This window comes from Carassius auratus, chromosome 40, assembly GCF_003368295.1.
Source record: "Carassius auratus strain Wakin chromosome 40, ASM336829v1, whole genome shotgun sequence".
NCBI lineage: Eukaryota > Metazoa > Chordata > Actinopteri > Cypriniformes > Cyprinidae > Carassius > Carassius auratus.
In genome coordinates, this window is record NC_039282.1 from 8,769,007 (window position 1) to 8,786,379 (window position 17,373).

Here is a 17,373-nt window from a genome sequence, read left to right on the forward strand (position 1 = left end):
AGAAACCTAAAAATAAGCCACCACAAATGTAAAATTGTAATGTGTAAAATACATTATTTCAGCTTTCATATTTTATACTAGTGGAACATTGTTATGTATAACAGTATTTGCTACAAATTTTATATATATATATATATATATATATATATATATATATATATATATATATATATATATATGATTGTCGTGATTGATTGAAAATTAATTTTACAAAATTAAGTTTTACTTAATTTACTTACTTTAAATTAAATTAATTCAAAATTTAGTTTTACTTACTTTTTAAAATAACTTTTATTCATTTACACATTTTTTAATATAATTCATAATGTTAAATGATTATTTATTTATAAATGTATTGATTTACATTCACATTTTTATTGAGTATTATTCTGTAGTATTAATATATTTTATATGAAATATTTTGTTAAATTGTTATAATTATACGATCAATCATTATACATTTTTGTTATTACCAATAATTATTTATGAATGTATTTGTTTATATTTATTTATTTATTTATTCATTTATAGTTATTAATTTATTTTCTAGTTCATACATATTATTATTTGTGTATTCATTTTTTTATTGTTATAATTATATATTATTGTTTATTTTCTACAAATTACTTTATTTGTTTACATACTTTATTAAATTGTTTGTTTATTAATCAATCATTCTTATTATTTATATAATTATGTATAAATGCTTTATTTAATTTCTATATAATGATTTATAATTTTAGAAATGTTTATTTATTTATTTTAACTTCATATTATGATTGATCTATTCAAGATGATTTATTGTTATTTGTTACATCTCACAGTGATGCTGTGACAATGTTGCCTTTAGGCTTCGCAGGAGGTAATCTAACTGTAGGCCTTATGCTTGAAAACAAGAACGTTATAATAACATGAGTGGAATGCTAATTGTCATTCCTTATGCATACTTAAACTCAATGATTCAGTCCCAAGTCAGTCTCAAAGAGCCACTTACAGACCAGTATCACTCATGCACACGGCCAATAAAGTTTAACACGCAGCACATAAACATCCCACTTGTTAAAACAAAATTTGTTCAGCTCTCTTGCAGTCTTTCCAACTCTTGCATACACACCTGTCACACTTTTTCACACAGTCACATATTTCGGACATACACATGTGCAAATACAAATAAACCAAAGTAGGTGTGTTATGTAAGAGGTGCTGGCTGAATGTTAAGTGTCAGTGGTTGTGTAAGTGCGCTCTGCGATCCAGTGGCAGACCTGGTTAACGTTTTTAGCACAGCTTTCATTCACTTAATCACTGTAAACACCAGGCATTCACCTGTTGTTGGCTCATTAGGAATTCAGATCAGCTTCTAATAGAGGTTACGGTTCGTCTTCACTTCCTGAGATCTTTCAATTCACATCCTTTTGCAAATTTGTTTCTAAATTTTTCACTTTAACATACATCCAAATCAGAATTCACATTTTGCTTGTCCACACACTGGGCCTCATTCATGAAACACAAGTAGAGCGAATTTGTTTGTAAATCATTCAGAAAGTCTTGCTAATGTCAACTGAATGAGACAATTTAGCCAAATTACTTTGGTGTCACATTAGTCAAGGTCAGAGAGTAACAGGGGTCAAATTTTGGCAATTAACAACTTAGCTATTTCGAGCCAATAATACCTATTGTTTCTCTTTAACATATGGGCAGAGAATTTTATACCAACATTAAAAGTGAACTGAAAAACATCCAGGTGCTGTTTGCACCCTAATCTGTCCTTTGTCTAGCTCTGGCTATCTCTGGTTTTTGAGGTTATCACAAGTTCATCATGAGAAACTGGAAGTGAAAGACAATACGTTCTCCTCAGTAAAGCCAGACTGATATGACTTTGACCATTAAAATTAAAAAGCAGCATCTTGAACAGAACTGCAGTCATTTCAGGAGAGAGACAGGAAAACAGATGTCAGTCAGCTGTTAGAGTAATTCAAAGACCTGAGGGGCAGACTGTGACACTAAAACACTTCTGCCAGGTGAATGCCCGATGAAGAGCCACTTTCATCTCAGCAATCCACAACAAACGGGAAGCCACAAAGTGATAGCAAAAATAATGACAAAACATGACACCATGGGAATATCTGTCTGAAATCCATTAGTCAGACCGACAGTGTGTAGTTGCCATGTTTCTCATAAGAAATAGAAAGCACTTAATGACTGGTTAATAAGCTCTGACTGTTTACACTGTGTGCAGCAAGATTATGCATTAATAAAGGCCTTCTAAAACATAAAATACTCTGTCTGATAAGAAAAGTCCCAAAGAATTTTGAAACAAAATATTCCCATAAAAAAATAAAAAAATAAATAATAAGATAAAAAAAAAGAAAAGAATAGGAGACATAACAAAATCAAATTCTGATGCATAGCAAAATAATAATAATAATAAAAATAAATGAATAAAAAGGTGGGAAAAAAACAAAAATACTTATTGATGATAAAACCAACAGCAATGTGGAGTGGAGAAATCAAGGAGTAAGAAAGGGCTACAGAACTCAGTGCTTTATTGTGCCGACGTTTTAAAATTTAAAATTTAAAAGAAAAAAGAAAATGAAGAAGTTATTGGAGATTAATACATTAAACAAGCAACCTGGACAAGTTAATTTCACATTAGTTCTGTTTCGTTCCTAATATTTAATTTCAAATACTTAATTTCTTACATTTTAAATTCTACCACGATTAGTTACACCCATCTAACAAAAACAAAAGCTTAATGTTAGGTCAGAAATTATGCCACTTAATTTCCATTTTAAAATGAATGTATTCCGCTGTCTCGTGCGCTCTGCCGTCGGCACTGTAATGTGCGCCATCAGGTGTCGCTGCACGCGCAGCCTGCGCAGCTTCTGGAGACGAACGCCAATCAGAGTCCATCCAGGATCTCAAGCGTCTGGTCCAGTCTAACACGAGGAGAGAGAGAGAGCAGGGGACAGGGGTAAAAGACAAGGGACAGCGTGGAAGAATCTGGGAACACCGGGAATAGTTGACCATTTAAAGTGGAATTTAGACGATTGGGGCTCCGTGGACATTGGAATCCCGTAAGGGGGAGATCAAGATTGGCAGGAGCATCAGACATGAATCCGAGGTGAGATTGTGTTAATGCATGTAGCGCGTGAGTTACCTGCTGCGTGTTCAGGTGTGCGCAGTGAGAGCCTGCCAACATACTTACCTGATAGTTTATCATAATTGGCGCTCGTGCTGAAGGCATGTCTGGACAGCTTGAGATGGGACTTATTGCACTTTTTAGTCGAATATTTAATACCACTTATTATGCATCTAAATATAAACAAACTTCTTAAAATGTTTTCATCCTGAACTTTGATATCAAACAAGACAAAACAAAATACTTGTCAACTTGTTACCAACCAGAATAACTCTTACATATTTAATTTCGTCTGTGAATAGCTGTTAAAAACAAAACCGATCCATAGCCAAAACACTCTTAAAAATAAAGGTTATTTAGTAGTTCCTAAGTTCAGCAATGAACCCCCACCTTATAAGAAAACGCTAGTTCTTGTATTAAATATTGTTCTTTGCAGATTAAAAAAGTTATTTATTTGACATTATAGGATTCTTTAGGTCAGTGTATTGGTTTCTGTTTTTGAAAGCAAAAAAAAAAAAAAATAAATAAATAAATAAAAATAATAATAAGATCTAATTCAAACTTTCATTAATAGTTTACATTAAACTGCGGTCGCTGCAATAAGCCATGACAAACTGACGATTTTAATGTATAGAATAATCTTACTTAAGCCTTAATTTTCAAAATAAACAATCAACTTGATTAAGGAAGATAACACATAGGCCTACATTTTACTGAAACTTACAAAAATTTCAATGGTGTATTCATGCCATATAACTAGTGTTGTGTAATGCAGACTATGCATCATTTCTGCACCTTTTCTGTCTAAAAACATAAGGATAAATGTTAGTGTAAAAGTAAGCAATTGCGTCATTATTTTCAATCTTTTAATTTGAAAACAGCTGTATGGAAAACATTACAATTATAATGTTAAGTTTGCAGCTAATTGTATGATATTAGATCATTGCTTACATCTAAGTTTCTGTTCAAAAATAAATAAATAAATAATAATAATAATAATAATAATAATAATAATAATAATAATAATAAGGTACTGAGATATATCCTGTTATTTTTATTTACTTAAAGGTTCTTCCAAGAATATTAAATTAAAAATATTGTAGTTTTTGTTGTGCAACTAACTGTATTAAATTAATTACATTTTAAATAAGATCAGTTTTATGCAAAAGGTAACCAGTAGCCTATTTGATTGTAAGCATTCACAGGTACAGACAGGGATGTGGAGATCCAATATTTATTTTCCATTACATTATAATGAATTATATACAGAAGTTATTGTCACCATCATCTGCATTAAAGATGTCAGCACTCAAAAACAGCTACTCCTTAACGTACACTATGTTGTGATATACAATAAAACGCCTGTCTCTTTAAGACTAAGCGTCGATGTGTTGAGAAGTTCAAGTTGGGGTCACTGTAAGTTCTTGCCCTCGATTTTACCTTTTAGTTTTACTGTAGACTGACATCAGCCGAGGCGCTAAAACACTCGCGCAGCCCAAAAGCCCATGATCATCTCCAGCCGCGTTATTACGTCCATGCAGAAATAGTCAAGGATATTACAAAACATACAAAAAACGAGGAAAACGTATGCAGGAGTACACGCGTATTTTTATTGGAGGAGTGAGCGAGTGAGTAAGCGAGAGAGATAGAGGGAGGAGAGAGAGAGCGAGAGCAAGAGGGAGGGTGAGCAACACGAAATTCATTGCAATTAATAATAAAAAAGAGTTGGCAGTCGTGCTCGGAAAACTGGCATGGTTTTTGGGAGGCTGGCAGTTCAAAGTTGAAACGTCAGAAATGACTCCAAAAGACTGCTGAGATGATCATTGAGGGAGACTTAGATCGGATGGCAGAAGAGATCGGGCATCCAGGTAACGTTCAATGCTCTTAACATTTAAGTAGCCTATAGCCTCTTTATCAACACTTTATTGATCTAAATAGACATAATAATAATCCGAACTGTTGAATCTTATTTAATTTTTTTGGGGGGGATCATTTGCGGTTGGAAAAGTTTTAAAAACGGAGACCCGATTGTTTGCCTCTCTCTCTCTCTCTCTCTCTCTCTCTCCCTCTCTCTCTTTTGCACATTTAAGTATTATATAGCAGCTACTGTATCAACACTATTATTTTCAAAATGCAAATAGGCTACATGATGCAGAAATTAAGTAAAAAAAAAATAGAAACAGTAAAGTTTTGTGTGTGTGTGTGTGTTTGAAAAAGGGACTTCATTATAAATAGTCAATTTTGTAATCGCATTATGAGTCCAAGAGTGTTGCAGTACACAGTGATCTGGTGATTGTGTGATTTCGTATGGCGGTGTGGTCATCAGTGACGGGGCTCTCAGTCTTAATTCAGAATTCAAGGGAGTCTTTTTCACATGCTACTGAGTTGACTCTAAAGAGAATGATACGATTTTAAAGAAAGATATGTTGTGTGTTGCATGCAAATGCAGTCTGAACGTAAATGAACAATTATAGTGTTTATACTCTGTTTAAACATCTCCACACGTTTACAAGACGAGCTCTAAATAATGTAAGTTCTTCATAGAAAACTAAAGGATTTAATGGACGGACATAATTACACAGTTTGTGCTTTATAAAGCGTCAAACATACATTTTTATAAGACCACAAATATGTAAAATTAAGAAGTAATTTATGGGATTATATTTATTGTATAGCCTATTATAGGCCTAATTGCTATTTTTCGTTTTCGCTTTGATTTAGAATTTTAATTAAAAGTGTTCAATGCTCATATAGCGACACTGTGTGAATCGTTTGCTTAGAAATAAATTATTATCAACTGTAGGTTATCTTTCTTTACTATATTCTATCCAAAATATTATTGTGGTAGACTACAGAACATAAAACAGATATAGCTAGATGTTGTGATATGTGGCTAGAATATTTTTCTGTCTCATCTCTGACCATGGAGGCCACATATAGGCTAGGGGATGGTGAGCTGTCCTCCTAGTGGTATTAATGAATGAATATTCAGAGCTGCGTCTGCTGAGGAGCGCGCGAGAGAATATGAGCGCAGAGCGCAATAAGACGAGCTGTGAGGAGGAGAATGAGGAGGCTGTAGCGCATGATATGCGCTTAACTCTTACCTTCAAATTATATGCAAAATGATCGATAAACCTCAGGTGTTTTGCCGTTTGAGTTTAAAACACTTAATTTGCGCAGGTTTTACCTTCATTCACAAAACAATCACGTCTTGGGAAATAGTAAAACTTGAAAACTAAGTTGCAGGGAGTACTTTTAACGCACGTTTAAAATTACATCAATTAAAAACGAATTTAAAACATTTTTATTTTAGTTTGATTTCTCGCACACATGTCAGTGACTGAATGAAAACTTTATTCTGCAATTAAACAAGGTCAACTTTTATTAAATTATACACATAGCCTAATATAACTTGTCTATATAGTCTATGTTTTCCCCTTTTTGTGTCATTCTTCATCCTCAAAAATAAAACTAAATTTAGCCAATTTAAAAGACATGCTTTGTGACTGATTGACTGTTTGTTCCTTTATTCTACATTAGACTCAGTTTAAAGGGAGGACGCTTTTGCGGTAAAAAGATGACAGACGCGGCCAGAGAGAGAGAGAGAGAGAGAGAGGGAGGAAGTCTTAATATGAGCAGACCCCTGCCTCACCACTAAACAAGCAAAATGACAACAGAGACAAAACACAGGGCTAATGAATACCAAAGGACCTAAAATATGACCCATGCACTGTCTTTAATCAATTCCTGGTTACCAAATATAGCAAATAGACCAAGCTGTCGCATGCGCCAAACAATTGACATTTTATTGAGTATTGATAGCTTTTATCGTTTAATTCCTATGAGTTCTCACTATTAACGGTATGTAGTTTATTCAGACAAATATATTTTTTTAGATTAGTTAAATAATGTGACTTTCAGTGTTTTTAAAGGTTGAATCAAAACTCATATCTATATTTCATGATGAGATGTCTATAATAGCCTACTTCAAGAACTAATTAACTAAATGTTTCGGTCATTACATGAGCTCAACTTCGCTCGCATTCTCGGATTCTCTTAAAGACGAATAATGTAAATCCACAGGATGACAGGCTTGAGAGGATGTGAAGTACAAACAGCCGTTTCAAAACATTTAGACTACGTCTGTCATCACTTGCTTTAAATCTGAACGCGTTGAACCTCTGACAGCTTAAAGGAATGATTTTTCTCCCTGCATTTTGACAAAATCAGTTGTTGTCTGACTAGAGTGATTTTCTTTCTTTTCCTTTCCTTATAAAAAATTCAGGGGAAGGCTCAACCACAGATATTAGTTTCCATTCCGTCCTGTATGCTTATATTCTTTACATTTTCCTTCTATTTTATCATTTTTGTGCTTCTTGAAAGCAGCACATTTGACAGTACGGCACGAATCGCTATAAATCATGCGCATACATTATGTGCTGCTTTCTCAATGGAAAAACCACGAGCCAAAAATGGTTAAAAAAACCTTAAAATACACCTGTCAGTGATGAGACGTGTCCGTGGGCAGCAGGGGAGGAGATTAGAGTTACAAAACTTCAGTAGCCTACTTTTAAGACAGGCTGAAGACTGATGCGGACTGAGAGGAAATGTTGCGGGTGGTGTTTGTTTGGTTGAGATGCGCCATTGCTAAGGTAACAGGAAATTAATAACATGCCAACTGTTTGATTCTGTGCGTTAGTGAAAGTGTAACCTCTTTATATAATTACAAATGATTCAACTATATAATCGTTAAAAATCTATAAATCACGCTCGTTTGGAAATAAAAAGGAAAACACGTATTGTGAATTAGGAAATTGTAATGAATAACCTGTAACTCAAAACTGTTCAGGCTGACATAAAGGGGAAGGTACAGGTGCACTGCAGACCATAAATGACCAGCTGCAGGCAATATTTCCACAAAAGGCAAATGTTCCAAAACCATTTAAAACCATCACTTCTGATTTTAGGCTTCACCTGGATCTGTGCTGATATATATAGGCCTATATATATATTTTTTTTTTCTAAACAAATGTGTAGGCCTAAATGTTTTTAGCACCGGGCTAAATTAATAGTTTCGACACAAAAATGTACACAGATAATTGTTTTCTAAATATATGTATACAGTAATTATTTTTTTCTTCAGTTCTGTCCATGTATGGTTTCTTTGCCTCAACCACTGTGTCTAGTTCTTCTAGTGAAGAAGCCAGAATGACAAGCACGTCTTCATGCTTGTGTACAGTGAGTTTATATTAAAGTGAGTCAGAGACGCAGCTTTTTATTTACATCACATTTTACTGTAGTAATTTTAATACACAACCAGGGTAGGCATTATGGGGGGTTCGGAAGATCTGACATTTTAATTTTAATTTAATTTAATAATAAAAATGAACACACACACACACACACAGACACACACACACAAATTCTTGAATGTTGTTTTAATGTCTTAAATTCCAGTGGATGAATCTAACCAGAACAAGACCAGACTAACTATAAAGTTACAGGCAGAAATGTATTTAAAAAGTCAAACCCCTGAAAGTCACTGAATAATTCACATTGTGTAAAACAAAGTTTTTTTTTTTTTTTTTTGGCAGCTGTGTGGTTAAGTATTATTCATGTTAGGAGCTGTGGTTGGGAAGAGTTGCATTGTTGGATTTAAGGGCTAATTAAATGGAAGCTTAAGACTACAAACTACAGTATTCATCTAAGAGGATTATTTTATACAATGAAATAAACAATGAGAACAGGAACTGATGTTGGGATGACTCTATTTATTTAGCTTCTTGTTTCCCATCAGCAAAACCATCCCCTGTGGGACTAACTATCCATTTTATGTCATATACAGACCATCCTCATGTAGCAGGGTTTAAATAATATTTTCTGGTAAATTTGTAACGTTTGTTATGTTTGCATGACAGGAACCATTGCATTCATCTTGGAATTTAAACTTGGCATTGTTAGTGGAATGTTTATTTAGTAATTTGTAGGCATCCTCTGACAAGTGATCTTTTGAAAATGGTTTCATTTGTAACTCACACTTCGATACAGCAGAGTGTCCTGTCATGAATTTGCAGCATTTTTTTTGTCCCCACTAGTTTATGCCCGCTGTTCATCACATGTGCAAAACCTTCATTCTGACTTTGTTTAAAACTCCACACTCCACACTCCACCTCTGGAATTCTTTATCAGGAAGAGAGCAATATGAAAACATGTTTATACTGGCATTTTCCTTTTTTTCTTCTTTTTCTTCTTTTATTCATTTTTTTTTCTTAACTGCACTTCATTGCAAGTTTTAAACGTTGGTTTGTATCTTGATAATAACAAAACTATCACAGTCCCACTCAGTCAGCTATAGCTCACTTTTATGGAGTCCTTAGGATACTTGGTGTATTTAAGGAGAAGCTGAATTGTTTGCCCTCAATCCCCTACATGGAGTATTAAAAAATACCAAAGATTAAATGAAGAATTATATTAAGGATCAAGTAAATGCACACAAGCTTAAGTGCTCCTTTTTATGTCAAGTGCTGCCAGTCAAGTTTTACAAGACAGTCCAACACAAACAGATGTGTCAGTAACGAGTGTTATCTCAGAAGACAGCTATTTAAAAAAATGGTAAGATGCCATTTATAAGGCCATTTATACCACAGTACTCAAATAAGTATGCAAAATCCAGCTGGTTTTAATCAACTTCTAAATGTGATCATTTACATTTGTCTGCAACAACTTTCTGGCTTCTGCTTAATTTTTCCATGTCTCTTCTGTTTCAGGTATTGGTCTGAAGTCGATGCTGGATGCCATGGAAGTCCAAAGTCATACTAAGCACCTCCTCTTGCAGTTGAACACACAACGGACCAAAGGCTTCTTGTGTGATGTTATCATCGTGGTGCAGAATGCATTGTTCCGTGCTCACAAGAACATCCTGGCAGCCAGTAGCCTCTACCTTAAGTCTCTTGTTGTTCATGACAACCTCATCAATCTGGACCATGAAATGGTCAGTCCAGGTGTGTTTAGAGTCATTCTTGACTATATCTACACAGGACGCTTAAGTGAAGGTGACCCCACCTCTCCAACTGAGCCAAATATAGGAGCAGTGCTGGCGGCTGCAAGTTATCTGCAGCTGCTGGATCTGGTGACTCTATGCAAGAAGAAGCTGAAAAGAAATGGGAAGTACCATTTACGTCCCAACCCTGGGTTTTTTCCTTACAAGATAAACTCCAGTGGCATGGGAGGAGGAAGGATTCGAATATCTACCCCTGTCATCCATTCCTGCTACCCTGGAGGAGTAGTTAGCACCCCTCGACCTACACCATTAGAGGACCTGGCCCCCCTCTCACTGGCCCCTCATGCTGGAGAACTTTATGCACCAGCTCCCACCCAGGGCCCGCCACCTTACCCCCCAGCTAAGACATCCCTGTCGCCTCAGTCAGGCCTGCACCCGAATGAAAGGAGCTGCTCATCCGTCTATGGCCTAGACCTGTCCAAGAAAAGTCCAAGTTCCCAGTCCCAGCTTCCTTCTGGTCAAGCCCAGTCAATCCACCCAGAAGAGGAGGCAGAGGGGGAGCTAGATCAAAGAACTAGCCCCCTGCTTAATCACAACGATGGCACCAGAAAAATGGAGACAGCTCAAAATTTGGGGTCTCTCACCCCACACCCTTTCCCTCTACCCAACCATCCTCTTGCACCCCATCCTCCCCACCTTCACCATTCTCAGGGCCAAGAAATGTACCCTTGCCCTCCCAGCCCAGAACCCATGGAGGACTCCAGAGAACAAGGCCGAGATGGATCCAACATCTATCGCTGGGTGAAGAATGAACCTTCAAACCCAGAGGATGAAGATGAAGAAGATGAAGAGGATGAGAGTGGAGGAATCGGTGAGCAGGATAAAGAGAGACACCAGAACATGAATCACCAAAAGAACAGAGAGGAAAAGCTGAACATGAATGAGCGGGGCTATGACAGAGGGACCTGCGATGATGGAGAGGATGAGAATGGGACTGGAAGCGAAGAGACAGGGAGCAGTGAGGGTCGTCCATCTCCCCCTGCTCCTGGTGGAAGATATCATTTGCCATACGAGCCAGAAAGTTTCGGAGATAACTTGTATGTGTGCATCCCCTGTGACAAAGGCTTTCCCAGCTCAGAGCAGCTCAATGCACATGTGGAAACTCATACAGAGGAGGAGCTTAACAATGGAAGTGAGCTGGACAACAACAGCAACACCAAACTTACCAATGCCCATGGACCTAGAAGCTTGAATAGCTCTAGTGGCCTTCACAGTCCTTTCCTAGATAGCAAGACGCAAAACCTCCATTCCATTGGCTTTGGGGAGATAATAAGACCATATCGCTGTTCATCCTGTGACAAGTCTTACAAAGATCCTGCCACCCTGAGGCAACATGAGAAAACCCACTGGCTTACACGCCCATACCCCTGTAGCATCTGTGGCAAGAAGTTCACCCAACGTGGTACCATGACACGCCACATGCGGAGCCATTTGGGCCTAAAACCTTTTGCCTGTGATGCCTGCGGCATGCGCTTTACGCGACAGTACCGTCTGACAGAACACATGCGCATCCACTCTGGAGAGAAGCCTTATGAGTGCCAGGTGTGCGGTGGCAAATTTGCTCAGCAACGCAACCTCATCAGTCACATGAAGATGCACAACAGTGGAACAGGTGGCGGAGGAGTAACTCCTGATGGCAATCTTAAGATAGACTTCTCTGAGGGGATTTATCCCCTGAGCAAGTACACAGCTGAGCATCTGGGTCTGAAGCAGGAGAAAACCTCAGACCTTCTTACAGCCTCTCAGCACCTGCTGGTTGACGCTAAAGTCATGGAGAGCCTCTACCCACTGTCAAAGCTGGCTGTGGAACACCTCGGCTTTAGCCACAACAAGATGGACGTCCTGAACCAGCCACTGCCACCCACTTCCCAGCAGCTCTCGGCAGAGTCCCGCACCATTGACTGCTACTCTCCCAGCTAGAGGGGGGAACCACTAACTATACTTTCCAAAGAGACATCACTGTATACCATTCACAGTATTCAACTCTCACCTCATCTTCATTTGAACCTGCACCTCAAAGAGTGGAGGCCAGAAAGTGTTGGCCATAAAAATGCACACAAACGGTTTAATTCTGAACGTGCCTTTCTTTGCAGATTTTGCAGTATGTGCATTTCTTATAATTACTTTCCTACAAGGAGGAAACTGCTTTATTTATAATCTGTTTTGACCGTTGGACACTCAGAAAATGCAGTATTTATATAAAAACAACTTATTTTTTGTTCAATCACCGAGCCAAACAACCAGTTGAAAACCAAAAAGAGATTGTTTTTATTTATTTTTCTTTACATTAATTTTTTTTTTATATTGTTGGAAAAGCCAAAGAGAAAATGTCAAATGTTACAGAAGATCGTTGCAATCGTACCCTAAACCTGTGTTATAAGTATTATTGGTGTATATAGAATGAAAAAGCACATATGAACAATAATCAGGGCTTCTGTCCAGAATGGAAAGGGAAATCTGGATGAAAGAAAAAGCCAAATCTTTGGGATTTTATTATAATTGGAGGACTTTTTATAGACTATTTTTTGGAGTACTGGATCACCTGTATCTGATTTTCCAACTTTGTGAATGGCCCAGTTTTTTTCCATACTAAAGGGAGGAACTAACTGAAGAGAGTGTTTGTTCCAGGACTTAGGTAAAGTGATCTAAGCTTTTCTCTGCATTGATGTAGTTATTCCCTTTAGTACCATTTATATTTTTTTTGTTACCTTCAGGTGTATGGTCTCCAGCTATTTAGTGTCTTTGTTCCCTTTCCTGTCCTCCAATGCCAAGTGCCTTTAGCTTATTGAAAAAGTAGCAAGTACTGCCCTGTGATCTCACAACTGGAATATCTTTGTGCATATTCCGATCATGTCCATGTGTTACGGTCCATCTGGTGCAACAGAATAGGCATGGGTGGTGCCTTTGAAAATGCAGTAATATTTACAGCAGAGTCTATATGCTTCAACTGCATCGCAGTCAACCCCTTTGAACGCTTCTCTGCATAAATAGTTGTATAATAGTTCCAGTGAAGGCACTTTTTATTGCATATGAACCAAACAGTGACATTGTCACAACAAGTGATTGTTTCGGCAACACCTTCAAGATCTTTGCTCATGTGAAATGTTTGAGAGAGCCTCATCAACCCTATTAGAGTGCAGTTCATTTCAGGCTAATATGACAGCTTTAACCCCACGGTGCCTCACACACACTTACAGCCGCTAATGTGACAACCATCTGAACATGAGGAGCAGGGCTCTCTCTCTCTGATACTGTGAGCACAGATAGCAGCAGCTGGTCCACTTAGGGCAAGCCCTGTGAAATCTCCAATTTGAGAAGACTATCCACACTTGTCTGTCCCACTAATGTTAGATTTTATGCCAGTTGACCAGGCCCTGTGATCTGAAAGTACACCCTAATCCCCCAGCTACCCCTCTAATGTACCATAAGCTGCACTTACAACAATCAATCCTTCAAGTAACATAAAACACAGTTGCCTGTTAGGGTGGCGTTGCCTCTAAATAAATTGTTTTACAGTAAATGTAAATGTTCTGATGAGATACGGCAGCCCGCTGTTTTTATTCCAAAGACCATGCTGACATTTTGTCTTTTTCTCTGCCAGACCTTGTGAAACAGTTAACCACTAGTTAATTGCAACCTCAGTTGGTGAATGTGAAAACTTAAACCGTGAATGCACTGTGAAAGAACAAGTGAATCTTACAGCTGAACATGTAATTTGGGACAGCTTTCCTGGGCTTTACTCTGTCACATGTTAACTATTCAAAGTGTTTATTTTCTGTTTTCTTTTGTATTTTTTGGTCAAACTGAACTCTCTTAATCAAAGCAAAAAGACATTGGTGCTTACCTCAGGACTAAGCCAATCATAATGTGGGTTACACAATGCTTTAATAATAGTTTAATACAAAATCACAAAAATTATCTCTCTGTATCATACATTAAAATTCAAGCACACTTTCTGAAGGGATCGTATTGTTTTTAAAACTGTGGTTATTTCAGAATGTTAAAAATGCATTTTTTTCCCTGAAATGATTATTTGATTGTTTTTATTTTTGTTGTGTGTTCTTAGCCTATGCAACTGTATGCTATTTTTACATTACAGAAAATACTGTAGTTACACAATGAAATGGGAAATGACTTTATTATCATGAAAGGCAAATTTGTAAATTAAAAATTATTTCTTGATAAAAAAATCAGCATGTTTTCTCAGTACACTTGAAGGTACTTGAAGTTTTACAGCATAGTTTGAAACTCACGCATGAACTAAAAGAAATGCCAGACAGCAAGTCCGATTACTGTTAACTTTATGCTGTATAAAAAATGTTGTGTGTTTATCAATAATTTGCCGCAATGATAAACACTTGGCCGAGTTGGTAAGGAGGTAAGCATAGTTTCTGAAGTTGATTGACCCATTTGTTCTGGGCCGGCCAGCAGAAACTTTAGCTGACCTATTTGCCGGGAGGCAGGATTAGACTCCCAGTGAGGTTTTGTATACATGTACTATTAAACCACACGCATGAGACCAGTTTGTTTGGGGCGAGACAGATGCTGAAATTTCCCAACACTCTTAAGTGGACAGCCGAGATCCAGAAATTCCTCTCAACTTAATTTTGCAAAACACATGAAAACAGTCTGGGCACAGCGGTTTGTTTGTATTCAAATGAAACCCAGAGCGTAAACGGAATACAAATCTTCTGACTCGAGGCATAGAACAATATTACAACTATCATAACAATTAAAAATCTGACCGCAGACATATTAATATGGTGTGACAGCCTGTTTGAAGTGGATTTCAGTGGTGGGAAAATAAATCTCACACTCCCCTTCTCCATCATTCATTAGCTCGCTCTCATTGAAAATCTATCGCTCTCTCTTTCCTGCTATCCCACTTTGGTTCCAAAAGCATAGAGAAAATAAAATGAAATATTAAGTGGCTCTGCATTCTGACGGCTCTGGTAACATAGAGGTGTGTGAGTAAGGGGCCAGGTGAGATGTTTGCTTGTGTTTTTGTATGTTTCAGCTGAAACACAGTGGCTCTGTTAATGGAGCAGTTACTAAGGAGTAAAGTTGAGCCGGGGAAGTGAACTTTTGACTCTGTAGTAGCAGTGAGCAGGATGTTTGGTGTGGTTCTGCTCAAAAGCAGATAGGCAGATGATGAGAGAGGGACAGAGAAAGCTACTGAGGGTGAGAGAGAACAGAGCAGGTTTGTCGGGTGGACTGCAGCCATTATGGAAAAGTAGACTGGAAACCTCCATCAATGATTTTTGCTCCTCAAAGATGTTTCTTAAAGGAATATTCTGGGTTAAAAAAAAGTTTTTGACTTGTCAATACTTTTCTTTCAAATACAAAGCAAAAAAAAAAAAAAAAGAAGAGTAAATGGGGCAAATCTGTACATTTTTAAATTACTCACTGTTTCCAAAGTAAAGCCACAAGATTTAAACAATATGCATGTTAAAATTATTTTAAAATGAAATCTGAAATTTGAAAAATCAATTACTAAACGTATCTGTATTAAGCTATGTTTGAACTTTGTGGTTATTTTACAACTTTGTGTTGCTTAACAAAATGATTTCAGCTTCACAACTCAAATAGTACACAAGTTTTACCACACAGTGTTCACTGTGAAAATGTTTTTTTCTTTGTAAATAAAAAATATTGGAGTATGTTTTACAAGAGATTTCTTTCTTTCAGTCTTTCCACTTCAAATTTTTCACTTTTAGTTCAATGATACTTGCCATTTCTTTGTAATTATTTGTGATATATATATATATATATATATATATATATATATATATATATATATATATATATATATCCATATACCTGCATATATTTTCAATTGGTAAATGCTGCCAATTAAGCTCAACATATATTGACATGTACTGAACCCAGAATAACCTTTTAACAATCTTCTTTAAAATTGGATGGAGGTGGTCATTAAGCCACTGGTCACCATTTTTGACCTGGGCCCTGCAAAGAAAACAACAAAACTTGAGATATGTAAAAAAAAATGTGGAACAATACACTCTTGAGTCTGACCATGCTTCATAAATGTGTCCAAGGGAAATATTCCTCTCAGTTTCAGGAAAGCCCACTCAGTCAGAGTGTTAAACAAAGCTATAGAAGGGACCGATATACTCTTAGAACATTTAGAACACGATCTAACGTATTTATTAATCAAAAACAGAATGAAGAATTTCTGTTGTGGATTCACAAGAGGTCTGATTAAATTCAGGAAGGACGTTGGTAGCATAAATGTCAGTTCTGCATATCCTCTCTCAGAGATAATCTCCACAGGTTCTTAGAAATGCTTATCGATAAACTAGCGTCACTCACTTCCTTCATACAGCTGGAGCTCTGAACATTTTGCAACTTTTACCCTAATTTTTCTCTCCCAGATTGAACATAATTTGTTCATCTTGACTCATTTTCAGCAATCTGCAATGAGTCATCTGGGGGCATGTGGAATGATTGTGGAATGTCTTGACCCACAATGCATCTGTCCGTCTCATTGTTTGATAGGGAGTGAGGGCGTTTTGATATGATTTCACATTCATCTGTTTCACATCGCCATTTTTGTGGCTTGATGTTTGAATCATGACTTCAGTCACTATCCTTTCTCAGTTCTCTTCTGATTCGTGCCACTCCTTCCTTCTTCCCACTCAATCTCCTCCCTTCATTCACTACACTCTTTCCCAATCTCAGCTCTTATAGCATGACCCACAATGCTCAGCTCTTGCCCACACCTCTGATGAAGTGGCGTCCAGCTGTTTTCATGCTGAAGAAGACAGATGTCTATGTGAATAACTACTCTCTTTTTCTTCATGCCCCATTCGAGTTCCAGAGTGAGCTTAAAAGCCTGTGCTCATATCCTCCGCAGGGTAACAAGGGCTTTATAAACATTATCTGACAAAATAACTATAAATATATACCAAAGGCACATATAAAAGAGGAACTTTGTGATTAAAGAAAGCTGACCTTATAAAAGGGAACTTTACATACTCATACAAGACTTGCCAGTAAGGCCAAAATGTCAAGGATTGAACAATTTCAGATTGGTCCCATAGATATTCATGCCTTCTACTGAATCTGAGGGGGAATCTCAATATGGCACATTAAAACAGAAAGAAAGAAGGAAAGGTTCTGTTATTATATTGATAGTTCAACTTACAACCAT

The 17,373-nt window shown here is 36.9% G+C and overlaps 1 protein-coding gene across 2 annotated transcripts; it reads left to right on the top strand.

Moving 5' to 3' along the window:
* The first annotated feature begins 2,926 nt into the window (after positions 1–2,926).
* Positions 2,927–15,866, top strand: LOC113058500 (hypermethylated in cancer 1 protein-like). 2 transcript variants are annotated; one of them, XM_026226450.1, is made up of 2 exons: positions 2,927–3,121; positions 9,907–15,866. In XM_026226450.1, the coding sequence occupies exon 2, from the start codon at positions 9,924–9,926 to the stop codon at positions 12,117–12,119; it is 2,196 nt and encodes a 731-aa protein (XP_026082235.1). In that variant the 5' UTR covers positions 2,927–3,121; positions 9,907–9,923; the 3' UTR covers positions 12,120–15,866. The 2 variants fall into 2 exon arrangements, with proteins under 2 accessions (XP_026082235.1, XP_026082234.1); XM_026226449.1 differs by lacking the exon at positions 2,927–3,121 and adding an exon at positions 4,810–5,007.
* Positions 15,867–17,373: the final 1,507 nt, after the last annotated feature.

What these genes read in the sequence shown, in the direction of transcription:
- LOC113058500 (XM_026226449.1), top strand. Translation starts at nt 4,956, where the DNA reads ATGATCATTGAGGGAGACTTAGATCGGATGGCAGAAGAGATCGGGCAT. An exon ending in AGAAGAGATCGGGCATCCAG is followed by an intron (nt 5,008 to 9,906) that starts GTAACGTTCAAT and finishes CTTCTGTTTCAG; the next exon opens with GTATTGGTCTGAAGTCGATG.